Below are 13,753 nucleotides of genomic sequence, written 5' to 3'. Positions count from 1 at the left end.
CTATAAATTAACTTTTTCATCACTAGCTAAATTTAGCAAGTGGATGTTAATTGCATTAGCCAAACATACACTTGCTATCAGTAAAAGTGGCTAGTAAGCTTTCTTTTCTACCAGCCAAACTGAACTTCCACCGGCATTTGTCTAGTTGGCTGGTGTTTATTTAGAGCCCTACTTAAAAAACTAATCTCACTAACTGTTGTGTCAACTCAAGGCATCCCAATAATTTGATTGAAAAACTTCTAGTGTGACAGAGTGGTCTGCACACTGGGTATGAGAGCTCCACAAAATACAGTAAGTCTTATATACTTTTTTACATTCAACAAACGGCAACGTTTCGATCCATCTGTAAGATCTTCAGCCCCGGGCATACAGTACTTACTGCAGGATACGTGTGCATGGGCACATTTTGTGCACGAATGCGTTGCCTGGTATGCCTGGTGCCTGGTATATTTTTTACTTGAACACCTGCATACCAAATGGGATGAATGAGGAATTGTCTCTTACCTGTTTTCTGTAAATTTGGACCAATTTGGATTATTGTATATATGTATATTTTCTGAATTGTGTATGAAATGTTTTTTTCCAATGAATTGTTTGTGATGCATGGACTAATGGAATAATTTGATGTTCCATGTCATTGGCTGTAGATAATGGGGTGTGGTAATGGGTATTTTAAGTGTGGTTACACATTGTTTCACTGTTGCACACTGAGGAAGGCACACGCCGAAACGCACAAAAATAAAGAAGAAAAAAAATTATGCAAGGTGCGCCCCCCTTTTCTTTTTTGATTCTAAGTATTTATTTGGGACAGCACCCTTAAAAGTTATCAAGAAACCTGAGTGAAGCCTGCTACCTACTTGAATGTGCACCTACTTGAATGCGTTGCCATGCGTAATTCCTTCAAACCGGTGGACATGAAGGAGATCCACATTTTTATGCATTAAAAGTGTAAGCTTACATTTGCCCGTCATAGTTAATAGTTAGAAATTGATGGTGGTAACGAATATACATGAAAAAGATATAATTTTGCATTCAGGAAATAAACTATGGCAGAAATTACATACTGTACCTTTAAGAAAAGTGATTCTAATTAAATCTAAGAGAACCACACTAATCTTCCAGTGTTTAGATCTCTTGAGTCCCAGGTTAAGGGTTGGTCCACCTTTTTTATTTAGTGATTGCCTTCCGTTCGTGTGCCTTTACTGGCCAGTGACACGCATTGACCTTGGTTATTCCACCCGTATTGGAAAATGGACTTGGCATTTAGGACAAAAGAGGAACAGCTGCTGACTTACGGCACAACTAATGCTCAATCAATCACTACACATGGCTGCCAGTCAGAACAAGCCTCTTTTAATGCACTCCAAAATCGAGAGTTATTGACCAAATACAATGTGCTCACTTCACAGGGTACGATGCATGGAGCATAGTAGTTGAACTCACACCCTATACACATGTACTCAAAACAGTTTAGTTGAGGACTACTTAACTTCTTTTTATAGCTTATATGGCTTTGAGATAAAGAAGTCCAGCTGCTTACAACGCAAGTATTTTGAGTGATATGTCCTGAATTAATGAGAATCTTCACAGACACACCCTTGTGCTGTATCGAGAGTCTGAGAGTGAACAATTCAGACATAGGCCTAGCCCGTGCTCGAACGCATGGCTCATCCTTGCTGCCTGAAGTGTATAATAATAGCAGCAGCATCCTTTACAAGTCAGTCTAGGGACATTTGTGAAAGGAAAACAACTGAATACAGTGATTTTTATCTACAAGAATTGAACAATGGAAGATGTCACAAGACCATAGAAACGTGTATCAATAGTCGACCTCATTTCACAATTCTCTTCATTGTCAAGGAGCTATAAGTTACCAACAATTCAGGCGCGCACACGCACGCACACGCGCACACGCACAGAAAATACTATGAAACGCGGGTCCTTGACTACGCTGAGCCACAAATGCATTTTGCCAAGAGTCAAAAACTTGAAGCCCACACACAGATTCAAGGCTACCACAGTAAACTCTCAACCCACCACTTGATGGATTCAAAAGAACAATAACTGAACAACACACAGGTGAACTGCACAAGAGCCAATTGATCAGAGCAAAGTGGAAAAGTGGTACATTAGTCGTGTTGAGATATTTCCAGGGGAAACAACAAAATAATAATTTACAGCAGCCCAACAATAATTACTTTTACTTTATATTGCCAATTCTATCCCTGTTAAACAGGCTTTTAAAAATAACAAAAAGCTTGAGAAGGAAGACATTATTAGGTTTTGACTAGGCATATACTGAATTGGATGTTGATCCACCTGACAGATGACCAATAACAGGATCAGAAGGTCACCAAAGATAACAAAAACTTGTCTACTGGCTATTGCTCACAACAGGCATTTGTCAACAACAGTGGACATGTCACATGATCATGAGTCATGTCCAGCATGACAGCAATGACTCCAAACATACACTGAGAAAAGTATGCACCATAACCTCAGGACAGTTGTCATCATTTCTTTGATATCTCAGGATGTAACCAAAAGAAGCAATATTCCGGTAACATATCGTGATGCGTTTCCTCTTTTGACCAACAAGTTGCCGTACTGTGTAAGATACATCCTACCTGGCCACTTCCTTGGGCCTCCGACCAGAGAACTTCCTTCGAAACATGACCTTGAGTTTCACAAGTTGTATTAGCTTCATGGCAACAACAAGCGTACGGACCAAAATCCAGCAAAATAATAATAAATAATAACAGAGAAAAAGAGAGCTCCACACCCACACTCCCACACCCACACGTCTGACCTGTATGGAAGCTGGGAACATCGTGCCCACAAGCAGAGAGGCAGACCCATCTATTGAGCATATTTTCAGCAAGATTACACAATTGCATATTAATACATTGTTCTGCATCAGCCTTGTGTGCTCCCCGTTTTTTTTTACTTCTTAGGAGCCTTTGTTGTTAGTTGGCACATCAAGCAAAACACTTTTCTCAGAGAAGGCTCGGACTCTGCCTTGTTTTTTTTTTTCAATTAAATATTTCATAACTGACATCACAACAACAGGATTTACATATTTGTAATTTAAAAATGTTTAACTTTAAAGCATGAGAAGGAGGAAATGACTTGACATACAGTATACAGGTTTTGACATGGATCCACAGATAAGAAACAGTACAAAAAGGTCATCATTGATAACAAAAAACTTGTCTACTGGCCATTGCTCACACATCAGGCCACACCGGTGGACTTAATCACGAGTCATGCCCAACCTGACGGTAATTTCGTTGCCTTTTTGACAATGACAATAAACTCTTCAATCTTGACTGCAAACACACACACACTGAGAAAATAGCACTATAACCTCAGGAGGACAGCTCCCATAATTGCTTTAAGCTAATGTCCCAGAATGTAACCAGAAGAACACATTGCTGCTGTGCGTTTCTACTTGTGACCACAATACTCCCATACATCCTACCTGACCACCTCTTCCTCCTCCTTGGGCCTTTTCCCATAGAACTTCCTTCGGAACATAACCTTGAGTTTCACAAGTTGTGTGATCTTCATGGTGACAAAAAGAGTTTGGACCAAAATCCGACAAAATAATAATAAAAATATAACAGAGAAAGAGAGAGAGCTGCACGCTCACACTCCCACACGTCCGATCTGTATGGAGGCTGTGAACACAGTGTCGAAAAGCAGAGAGGCAGTCCCATCTAGTATTGATCATATTTTCAGCACACTCAATCACAAACACTCCTACAGACAGGGGCAGAAGAGTTTGAGTGCTGGGGACTTTGAAGTGTCTTTTTCCAAAGATGAGGCTGGACTGGTAATTTGGATGAAGCTACAGGGCATTTCCTTGTGGGTAGGCAGTCCTCAGGGGCCGATACTGTAGAGTTTCGCTTGTTGTATTTTCGTAAAGACTGACCCACAATTTAGGGGGTATTGCACAAAAATGCCCGACCCTTTTTTGGTCCCAGTGTAGCACTGGCCAAAGATGGTGCCTTGGCAGGGCAGGGCAGGGCATTGCCAACTATTGCCATTGCCTGGCTGTGCTACTTTCAAAGGCAATTCATTGCATTTTCAAAGAAGAGACAGTTTGAAGGCACTCAAGAGGATAGTTACTACTAAAAGCCTTTATTTAAACTTACATTGGGGCTAAGACTTAAAATCATGTCTACTTTGGCCAATAAGTTATGGCCTTCTTCGGGGTAAGTTAAAAAAAAAAAACTAGAAAAAAAAAACAATGACAATCTTTGAATTGCACAAGTATGGCTTGTTGTGGTCACATGACCAAGTCACTCAGGCGCTGACCTGCACAGGTATGTCATATGACAGAACTATTGAAGCAATTGAACAATTGAAAAGACTAAAACCTTTCAATGACCAAGCAATATGCATAGAGTATGCCACTAGTGATATCTAGGGCTGTCCCTAAAGATTATTTTCCTCCCGATTATTCTATCAACTATTTTTTTCGAATAGTCGCGATTATTTTTTATTTTTTTTTTGGAAGGGAAAAACTGTGATATGCCACTTAATTTGACCTTAAAACAGAGTGCACCTAGGGCCTATTAGGACAATGATTTCTTTAAAAAGAAAAAAAAAAGGGGACATTGTATAAATTAGGCCTAGTCATAGACTATAATACATACCGGGCCTAATATAATATCTATTTGTTTCAGTTCAAATCAAGTAAGCTTATTAGCCTACATTTACTGATGTATAAAGAGGCCCAAGTTATACAGTATTAGGAAAGTGGAAACAAATATGGGCCACTATAGGTTATAAAGGCTACCAGAGATTTTATGAGTAGCCTTGAGGAAAGAACTAGGCTACTCTGTCCATGTCATTCTGTTGACGCACCAAAACCCAGCTGGTCCCTAATAACGCGCTATCCTATCCCCTTTCTGTCGCTAATATAGACACCGTTAGTAATTGCAGCACGACATAATTATGACTTATTATATTATTAGAATAATATTACTATTTATTTAGACCTGCAGTCGGCACAAACAATATTGAATAGTGCGAGGTGAACTTCGTGCACCGTCCGTGGAGAAGGGAAGAGACCTTTCTGAATCAGGCATGCATTCCTCTCACTCCTCCACATCTCACGCTGTTGGCCGGAATATGCACACTTCTGTTGTCTTCATTTACTTTTTAACTTTGTATACAAGCTCTTCTACAAACACCCCGACCACTGTCACCCTAAAGGTGTTGAATATTGCGTCTATAACAGGCACATTACGAATCATTGCTTTATCTCCCTGTCGTTGCTATGCACGCCGCCAGCATAGCGACAGTATAAAACAGTGTGAAATATACCGCGCGTCTCGATCTGAAAAACGTTCACTTCCTCAATAAATATAGTCTCCTACAGAAACACAACCAGGTCTTGTGCCTTGTCTTTAAAATATCGCCACACTTTAGATGTCTTTGTCCGTTTATTGGGCTGATAACTTAAGTGGTGCCACTGTAACCTTCATCTTTGTTTGACACTGACACTCTCGGACGTGCAGCCCCTGTCATTTTCTCCACTTCTGTTTTCAGCACGTAGGCTACCTCGCGGCTCGCACAAATCACTTTTTTTCATTGGGCTGATTAGTGGTGCCACTGCACCTTCATATTCGTCTGATACTGAAACCCTCAAGCTTTCAGCCTCTGCCATTTTCTTCGCTTCTGTTTAGCACGTCTACCTCGCGGCTCGCGCAAGTCACTTATTTATTTTATTTTTTTGCGCAAATCACGTAAACGACGGTATGTTGAACACGCCGACTTATTCGACGTAATCGATTACGTCGAATAGTCGGGACAGCCCTAGTGATATCCACACTGAAGAGGAACACATTACTTCAACACCTATGCAGCACTGCCAGTATCTTGTTTGCAAAGCAAGCTATTGCATATTCAAATAGCCAGAGTGCTTTGGTAAGGTAAACAATATATTAGGGCAACTTCTTCAGTAGTAATCCAGAATTGACTTCACACATACTTCATGTAATATTTTTCATGGATATTCTCCACCACCACCAATTTCAAAATATTCAGTAGGACTGGGAAAATTACGCATTTCATACAGAAAATGTGGATCTTCTTAAGGGCTGCCCTTTTTAATTTCCAGGAGTAGACTTCTTTAGCTATAAAATTACTATTATATTAGTTTGTTAAGTAATTATTCATGAAAAGATCAACTTAGGAATAGGCAACATAGCTGTAATAGGCTGCATAGTTGCAATGCCTACTCTGGCCACAATCCTACATACTTTACCTTTTAATTATGACCTAAGATAACTGCAGTGCGTACATAACTGCTTGAAAAGGTAAGGGAGCCTTGACAGCCTAAACAGATGTTAACAGCAGCTTAATAAGATAAAACACTGCCACATCTTTAAATAATGAGAACCAGGCACACAAAGCAACAAATTGTTTGACTTAGGCTACTGGTCATTGTGCTAGGTACACAGCCAAAACGAGTGGGCTACATGACAGGGTGTAGCTCAGCAAAGTGGAGTAGTGTGGCCCTGCCAGCTCACAAACCCAGACCTTCTTGGGTGCAAAACTGGGGCTCTGAGCACCACCACGACAGAGAAACAGTCATGTTGGCATGACAGTCAGAGCACATCCACAATCTGAATAATGATGGTCATTCCATCACCCATTCTTCCCCTTCAAAAGATGCTTGGTGTGCGTCCCTCACATACCACTTATCATTACTGCTAGCATTACAGGATGCCCCACTACAATCCATGCTGTCCCATGAGTAGGGTGACCATGTCCTCGACAGGAAGAAGGAGGACATATATAAGGACGGGGGGGTTGGGGGTCCTCCCCCAAGAAAATTCGTGTTTTTTAGATGCAATTTCATGCATTTTAATGCATTTTTGTCTGGCTTAATGCTGTGCCTTACACCGGACATGGCACTGAAAAGGAGGACTGTCCTCCCTAAAGGAGGACGTCTGGCCACCCTACCCATGAGTCCCTCGCCCCAGGGTTGTCCATGGGGTCCTTGGTGGCTACCACAGCCAACAAGGTAAGTACCTCCAGTAGCCTCACGGCAAGCCACCCCACTGTAGCAAAGGAGAGCTGTTGCCCTATCGATACTCGAAACCACACCTTCTGGGGTGCCAAACTGAGGGTCTGACCGCTAGGCAAAGAGCCAGACTGCTTGGCATGCTGACAGTCAGAGCACACCCACAACCCTAGTGATGGTCACTCCATCATCTAAGGGTTTGTCACTAGCTGGATTTGACATATATGGGGTCTATGTGGAATAGGCCTACCGTCCATAGGCAATGACTTGACAAAATTATCCAAACACACACCGACGTGCTGCTGGTGTCATTGGTCTGACCAGGGATGAAACCTTGATGAATGAGGATGACAACACTGCAAGCCTGCATAGTCTGCTAAATTCTTATCAGGCGATTCGTATAATTCATTGCTTGCTATTACACAATGCAATGCAATTCCCGTTTGTTTTCTGTCCAAACGGCAGACTAATGACCTGACGTTCATTACACAGCAAAGTGATGCACTTACACACACAACAGAAGTCATAGGCACAGGTTGATTTCTGTCAGTCACGCAGCACGCTGACACCAAACCCTCCACGTACTCACGCCATGTGTCAGTCGAGATTTACAAGAAACACACTTGCTCATACATAACGTCCCGTTGTCACGGTTTCCTTGGCAAGGTATCATGTGTGTCTACCTAAGACTGTCAGTCGTACAGTGAGGTAATGTTAGATGCTCAGTGTATTGAGCTAGCGTTAGCTAAACACTGACAAGATTACCACCAGCAGCACTGTCATGGAACTGTCACGTATTCACAAAATGTTATCAGTGTGTCTTTCATGGTCACCCCCTTTCACTCGTTTGCGTTCTCTAAACGGATAATGGGCATCTACACTAAGCAGGATGTTTGTATGCTCCCTGGAACATGAAAGCGGCTCTTTGCACCTGCCTACTACTAGCCACACAGTACCAGCTGTAAAGCTTCCACATCAGTCGTATTGTTTTCATCATTGTCTGGGATATGACATGTATAGGCCTGGGCGATTTCGTGGTTAAACTGGTGAAAAAATAAGATGCATGAGACACAAACGCACCAGCTAAATAACGACTGGACGCTTCATTTTGACAGCCGTACAGTTAGCTGCGCGCACCTAGCTGTTTGCTCTTGCCTTGGCTACCTTATAATAATGCAATGTCGCAGCTTCCGGGTTGCACATTTAGTCATTCACGCCGATGCAAATATATGTGTTACTCACCAGCGACTACCTCTAATTGAACATGTCCTTGACGAAAGAGTGTTTTAAGAAAATGCCGATAGCAAGAAAGCCGTCAGAACTGTATTTTCTTATGTTAATTGCCCTCTGCAGCTTCCACGGTCAGCTGATCATGGGACGCCAGAACGTGGTGACGTTGCAGGCAGTGATCCAGAGCCATCTATTATCAGAGTTACGCCACTCCCATAGACCTCTATGGACCAATCTTTCCACAGCAATGGCGGCTCTTATGGAGCCTCACGGAGCTTTAACATGGAAATCCCCATTGACTTTAGTTCTATTAGAAGTTACTTAGTTCCAGGAGGTGGCCGTAGAACACAGAAAATGTGGTAAAGGTAATGTAATTTGTTTGTACTTAATATTTGTTTGGTATGTGATGGTTCTGTGTTAGTTTCCAAAGAACAGAAGTTTACATTTTAATCTACGCAAATCACATCACCAACCGACTTCCTGGTCCCCGGTTTGCGCAACTCTGTTATTAGATGGCTCTGCAGTGATCCAACGACGTGTCCCTTACGTGGGCGTGACAGCTGGACTCCCGTGGACGAGTTTGGCTGAACTCAGCCTGAAGCCACTGTAAGGATAAATTATGTAAAACTACACATACATTACGCTCCTTGGCAAAAAAATATCCAAGAACTCAGTTAGTAGCCTAGCCTGTTGAAACGAAAAGGCCCAGTAAGATATTGCCATACTCAGGCCATACGTTTTCATGCAGATGGATATTCACGAAGTGTAACGAAGATGCACGAAGCACTAAGGGTCTGCGCGAGAGCCAGGCTAGGTCCATAGGCCTAGTTGGTTCATATTCTTAGCGATTTGTGGCACACAGAGATTATGAAAATATGACAGGTCTGTAAGGCTCCTTTGAATATTTTTTTTTAAATGTGCAGAAATTCAGGCATCAGTCCTCTGGGCAAATGACACTAAGCGCATACGACTTTGTTGCGAGCGTCGACGTTGCGCAAGGCACGTCAGCGAGAACTTGTTGTCACGATGTGGGTGTTATTAAATACAGCGCATTTGCAGTCGGCCACAAATATGAACGAGACGATGAGCTCGCACCGGTTTGCTCTACTAACACACCACGTGTGAGGAGTGGGGGGACAGGCAGTGAGGAGGAGCTGAAGTGGGGACCTGCGCAAACTTGTGTAGAGGTGTGAGACAAGACCCATATACACACGTGAGTGAGTTGTTGACCAACCAGTTCATGGGCGCGTGACCTCGGAGGCAGTCCGCCGACGAGCGTTGAAGGGGATAAGCAACTGCAGAGGTTGCAAGATCTGACTGCAGCCGCATTCATCCCGCGATAGTTTTACACCATGTGACATGTCACCTCGTCAACGCAACGTCGACGAAATTTCGAAGTTTGACAGGAAATCTAACCGCCATGCAGCATTTTCCATCCAGGGTGCATTGCTGTCTAAATGCGCATGCATGCGTTAACACATCTCGATCGCACCTACTAAGCCCATACGACTTCATTGCGAGCGTCGACGTTGCGCAACGGACGTCAGCGAGAACTTGTTGTCACGATGTGGGTGTTATTAAATACAGCGCATTTAAAGTCGGCCACAAATATGAACGAGACGATGAGCTCGCACCGGTTTGCTCTACTAACACACCACGTGTGAGGAGTGGGGGGACAGGCAGTGAGGAGGAGCTGAAGTGGGGACCTGCGCAAACTTGTGTAGAGGTGTGAGACAAGACCCATATACACACGTGAGTGAGTTGTTGACCAACCAGTTCATGGGCGCGTGACCTCGGAGGCAGTCCGCCGACGAGCGCCGACGAGCGTTGAAGGGGATAAGCAACTGCAGAGGTTGCAAGATCTGACTGCAGCCGCATTCATCCCGCGATAGTTTTACACCATGTGACATGTCACCTCGTCAACGCAACGTCGACGAAATTTCGAAGTTTGACAGGAAATCTAACCGTCATGCAGCATTTTCCATCCAGGGTGCATTGCTGTCTAAATGCGCATGCATGCGTTAACACATCTCGATCGCACCTAGTGTGTGTGTCGTGTCAGCAATGATTTTAGCCAGGCTGCTGCTGCCACCCTGTGGAATTTCTGTAGAACGCATGAGATACTGTCAATTTGGGATGAAGTTGGTGATGGTTGATGGGGATTTACATTCATAAATGTTCTACAAGATGTGTAATTCTTGTGCATCACCTTTGTGCAGAATTAAGCTGACTCTGTGCACTTGTGGTTTGCTTATATTGCACTTGTACGCCTTATGGGCCATAGGTTAAGTAGGGCCTATCAGTGGCATGCACAAATATTTTGGAGAGCAGGAACTTCCGGCTGCCTTTCTAGCCTAGTTCTGTGTCTCAGATGGTGCACTTGTGCAATTTGGGTATTATGTTTTAGTGCGTAATTAATACACCATTCGCACTAAAACATGAACACTGAAGTGCACATGCACCATTTTAGATCCAGCATAGAGGTTGCCAAGACACATGACCAAATGGGGCGGCAACGCCTGTCGCTCTGACCATGGAAAATCAAATTCTAGTATCTGTCATATAGTAGCCTGGGTCCGCCACTCCAAGTTGTGTAAACAAAGAAACTACAAACTACAGTAAATTTGGTGAGGGCAAAAAAGTAATGTTGGCAATCTCTATATAATATATCAGAGCATTATTATCACGTGTTTTTCATAGACAAGCATTTGTAGATGAATATGTCAAAATAGACCACAGAACATTGTGACAAAAAAGTTCCAAGCAACTTTTGAAAAGGGCTTTTTTTGTCCAGAAGGGCAAAGAGGCAGATGCTTTAGCACCACCTTGTCCCTATCTGTGCAGTGTGCACGCCTATGGTTACCATGTGTCTTATTCTTGTATATTATGGCTATTATTCAGTATAATGAAGTGTGACTGAAAAAATGACTCACTTGTAACAATTTATTATCACGTACAAAAGAACCGATGACAAGCCCATGAATTTCTTCACAGTGTTGGTAGTAAAAACGATGAACAAAGATGGATATCACAGTACACCTGTGGACACAAGGTCCTGGTGACCCAAAGTGCAAGATCAAATCAGTGAAAAAAATTCAAAGGTTTTAATGATGAGGAAGGCTGTTGCACGCCAAACTTTTCACAGAAATATATATTTTTTTAAAAACAAAAAAAACATTTACAAAGCTAAATCAAATTCTCAGACAGTCGTGATAGGAAGGATTTTTTGGCTGGTGTTATAGGCCTGTTTCATCAGCTGAGCCTTCTTGTCCTTCAGTTATTTAACTCGCATACTATGTGAAAATTACTATCACAGCCACCATCATTCCACCCTCCTGAGTTTTGAAAGATCAGGCCACAGTCTTCCCCATTTCCATGGTTATTTGGCTCTCCTTCCCCCCATTTTGTGAAGTTCAGAGGATTCCCCTTCGTGTCCAGAAAAGTCCCTTCAGTCTTTCTGTCCGTTGTCCCGAGCCATCCATGACTTCCCCCTACTTGTGCCAACATACTCGCAAGAACGTCATTCTCCTTTTCATTTTGGGGCAACACAAGATCACCTCCAGCATCTCTGCAGAATTTCAGACCCGTATCAAATGAGCTTTGCAGGCCCTCTGTGGCGTAATACTTGCCTCCCACCTTTCTGAAGATGCGGAAACTTGCAGCTGTGGAAGAAGAACATTCATAGGATTAAACATTTTTAGGCAGTCGCTATGAAAACTTGTAATATCCCATTCATAAACCTCCCTTTTATAATGAATATTTACCAGCACTGTCAGTTTCAAGTGCTCCTATCTTGGTTTTAAATATTTCAGCTTACTTGTAGCACAAATCATTGGTCACTCCACAATCATTGGTTTCTAAACAGAAGCATGCATGGTCTCATATCTCTTGTTTTTCCACAGGTGACATGATAAACTCACAACATCTTTGCGAATCATATTGTCCACATTTCCGCCCTGTCAAGATGGGGAGAATGTTTCGCATACGATTTTTAAATGAAGGGAAAGGTAAACAGCATTTCATGTAGCCTATGTCTTACCCTTTTCCACAAGAGAAATCCTCAACATCATGTTGTCCATATCATGCTCTGCAAGAAAAAAAACTTGACGTGTAACCATTTAAATTGACCTACAGAATTAAGATTAGATACCCATGTAGGGGCCTATTTCTTATCAGTAGCAGATTCACACATACATGTAGGATACCGTTGTAAGCTAATAGGCTACCTGGTACTCCCATGTCCCCCCTTTCTCCTCTGGGACCTGGTGGGCCAGCGGGACCCATTTTACCTGGTGGGCCAGGCACTGGGTCACCTGCAGGTGAAGGTGAGTGAACCACATGACAATTACACACCTGAATGGGAAATCAGTGATTTATAGGCCAACATGTGATTTATAGGCCTACATGTGATTTCATATAGATAACACAATGCTTTTAACAATGTCTTCTTGCAATGCTGCACATGCACACGCGCACAAACACACACACACATAACGTAACGAGAGTTGTGATAGGAAGGGTTTTTTGGCTGATGTCATAGGCCTGTTTCATCAGCTGAGCCTTCTTGTCCTTCATTTGCTTATCTCGCATACTATGTGAAAACTACCACCACAGCCACGATCATTCCACCCTCCTGAGTTTTGAAAGATCAGGCCACAGTCTTCCCCATTTCCATGGTTATTTGGCTCTTCTTTCCCCCATTTACAACACAATACTTTTAACAATGTTTTCTTGCAATGCTGCACACACACACAAACACACACACACACACACACACACACACACACACACACACACACACACACACACACACACACACACACACACACACACACACACTTCCACTCAAAGCCTTACCTGGTTCTCCTCTGTCCCCTTTAGGTCCTGTGGCTCCGTCTCGCCCATCTTTGCCGTCTCTGCCATCTCTGCCAGGCTGTCCGTTGTGCCCAGGGCTGCCAGTTACGCCAGCTGAGCACGAGTCGCCAGGTGGGGAGTCAGTTAGTGCCGCATTTCCCAGGGAGAACAGAAGAACAGTGAGGTACAGCATGGACCAAACGATGACTGCCATCTCCTAAGACACTTGGCCAACAGCAGACCTGAACTCGTATTTATGCCCACTACTGACATCATGACCTGAATAAGACAATGCCTGTTATTTTTTAACACGAATAATTTATGTTATTCGCTATAATCTGAACTGGAACCAAATAAATCAAAGACTTGACCTGACACCACAGATAAGAAACACAAAGAACACACCTCATATCTGTTTGACCCTTACGAATTAATAGACAAAAAGGAGAGCAAATATGAAGTGTTTTAATTTATCCTGTGTGGCAGCTCTTTTTGTTTGTGGTCCTTTGACTGCATACCAAGACAAAGAAATGTTGAAATTTCCAAACATTGAACTTAAATCATATAAGGCTCCTTTCGCAAACTTAAAGACATTTTATTCTATGAAAGAATCATCGTTCAGAGCAGTAA

General features: G+C 42.8%; 2 protein-coding genes across 3 annotated transcripts in view; both read right to left on the bottom strand.

Annotated features, from left to right (window-relative positions):
• Positions 1 to 8,405, bottom strand: part of LOC134458327 (WD repeat-containing protein 7) — a 278,717-nt gene extending 270,312 nt beyond the window's left edge. Inside the window, exon 1 of one of the 2 annotated variants that reach the window (XM_063210562.1) lies at positions 8,282 to 8,405. The gene's annotated coding sequence lies outside the window, so the exon portion shown is untranslated. Of the gene's footprint in view, positions 1 to 3,481; positions 3,509 to 8,281 lie in introns of those variants that run through there. The other variant, XM_063210563.1, reaches the window with a different exon arrangement.
• A 3,040-nt stretch (positions 8,406 to 11,445) lies between these two features.
• Positions 11,446 to 13,337, bottom strand: LOC134457746 (mannose-binding protein C-like). The gene is made up of 4 exons (XM_063209720.1): positions 13,127 to 13,337; positions 12,475 to 12,582; positions 12,309 to 12,371; positions 11,446 to 11,931 (listed from the first exon to the last, which is right to left on the bottom strand). Exons 1-4 carry the CDS (start codon positions 13,335 to 13,337, stop codon positions 11,543 to 11,545), a joined length of 771 nt encoding a protein of 256 aa, XP_063065790.1. The 3' UTR covers positions 11,446 to 11,542.
• Positions 13,338 to 13,753: the final 416 nt, after the last annotated feature.

Source organism: Engraulis encrasicolus, chromosome 11 (assembly GCF_034702125.1).
Source record: "Engraulis encrasicolus isolate BLACKSEA-1 chromosome 11, IST_EnEncr_1.0, whole genome shotgun sequence".
NCBI classification, from domain to species: Eukaryota; Metazoa; Chordata; class Actinopteri; order Clupeiformes; family Engraulidae; genus Engraulis; species Engraulis encrasicolus.
This window is presented reverse-complemented; position numbering and strand designations above follow the sequence as displayed.

What these genes read in the sequence shown, in the direction of transcription:
- LOC134457746 (XM_063209720.1), bottom strand. Translation starts at nt 13,337, where the DNA reads ATGGCAGTCATCGTTTGGTCCATGCTGTACCTCACTGTTCTTCTGTTC. An exon ending in TAGCCTATTAGCTTACAACG is followed by an intron (nt 12,372 to 12,474) that starts GTATCCTACATG and finishes TTACACGTCAAG; the next exon opens with TTTTTTTTCTTGCAGAGCAT. An exon ending in GATTTCTCTTGTGGAAAAGG is followed by an intron (nt 11,932 to 12,308) that starts GTAAGACATAGG and finishes CTTCTTCCACAG; the next exon opens with CTGCAAGTTTCCGCATCTTC.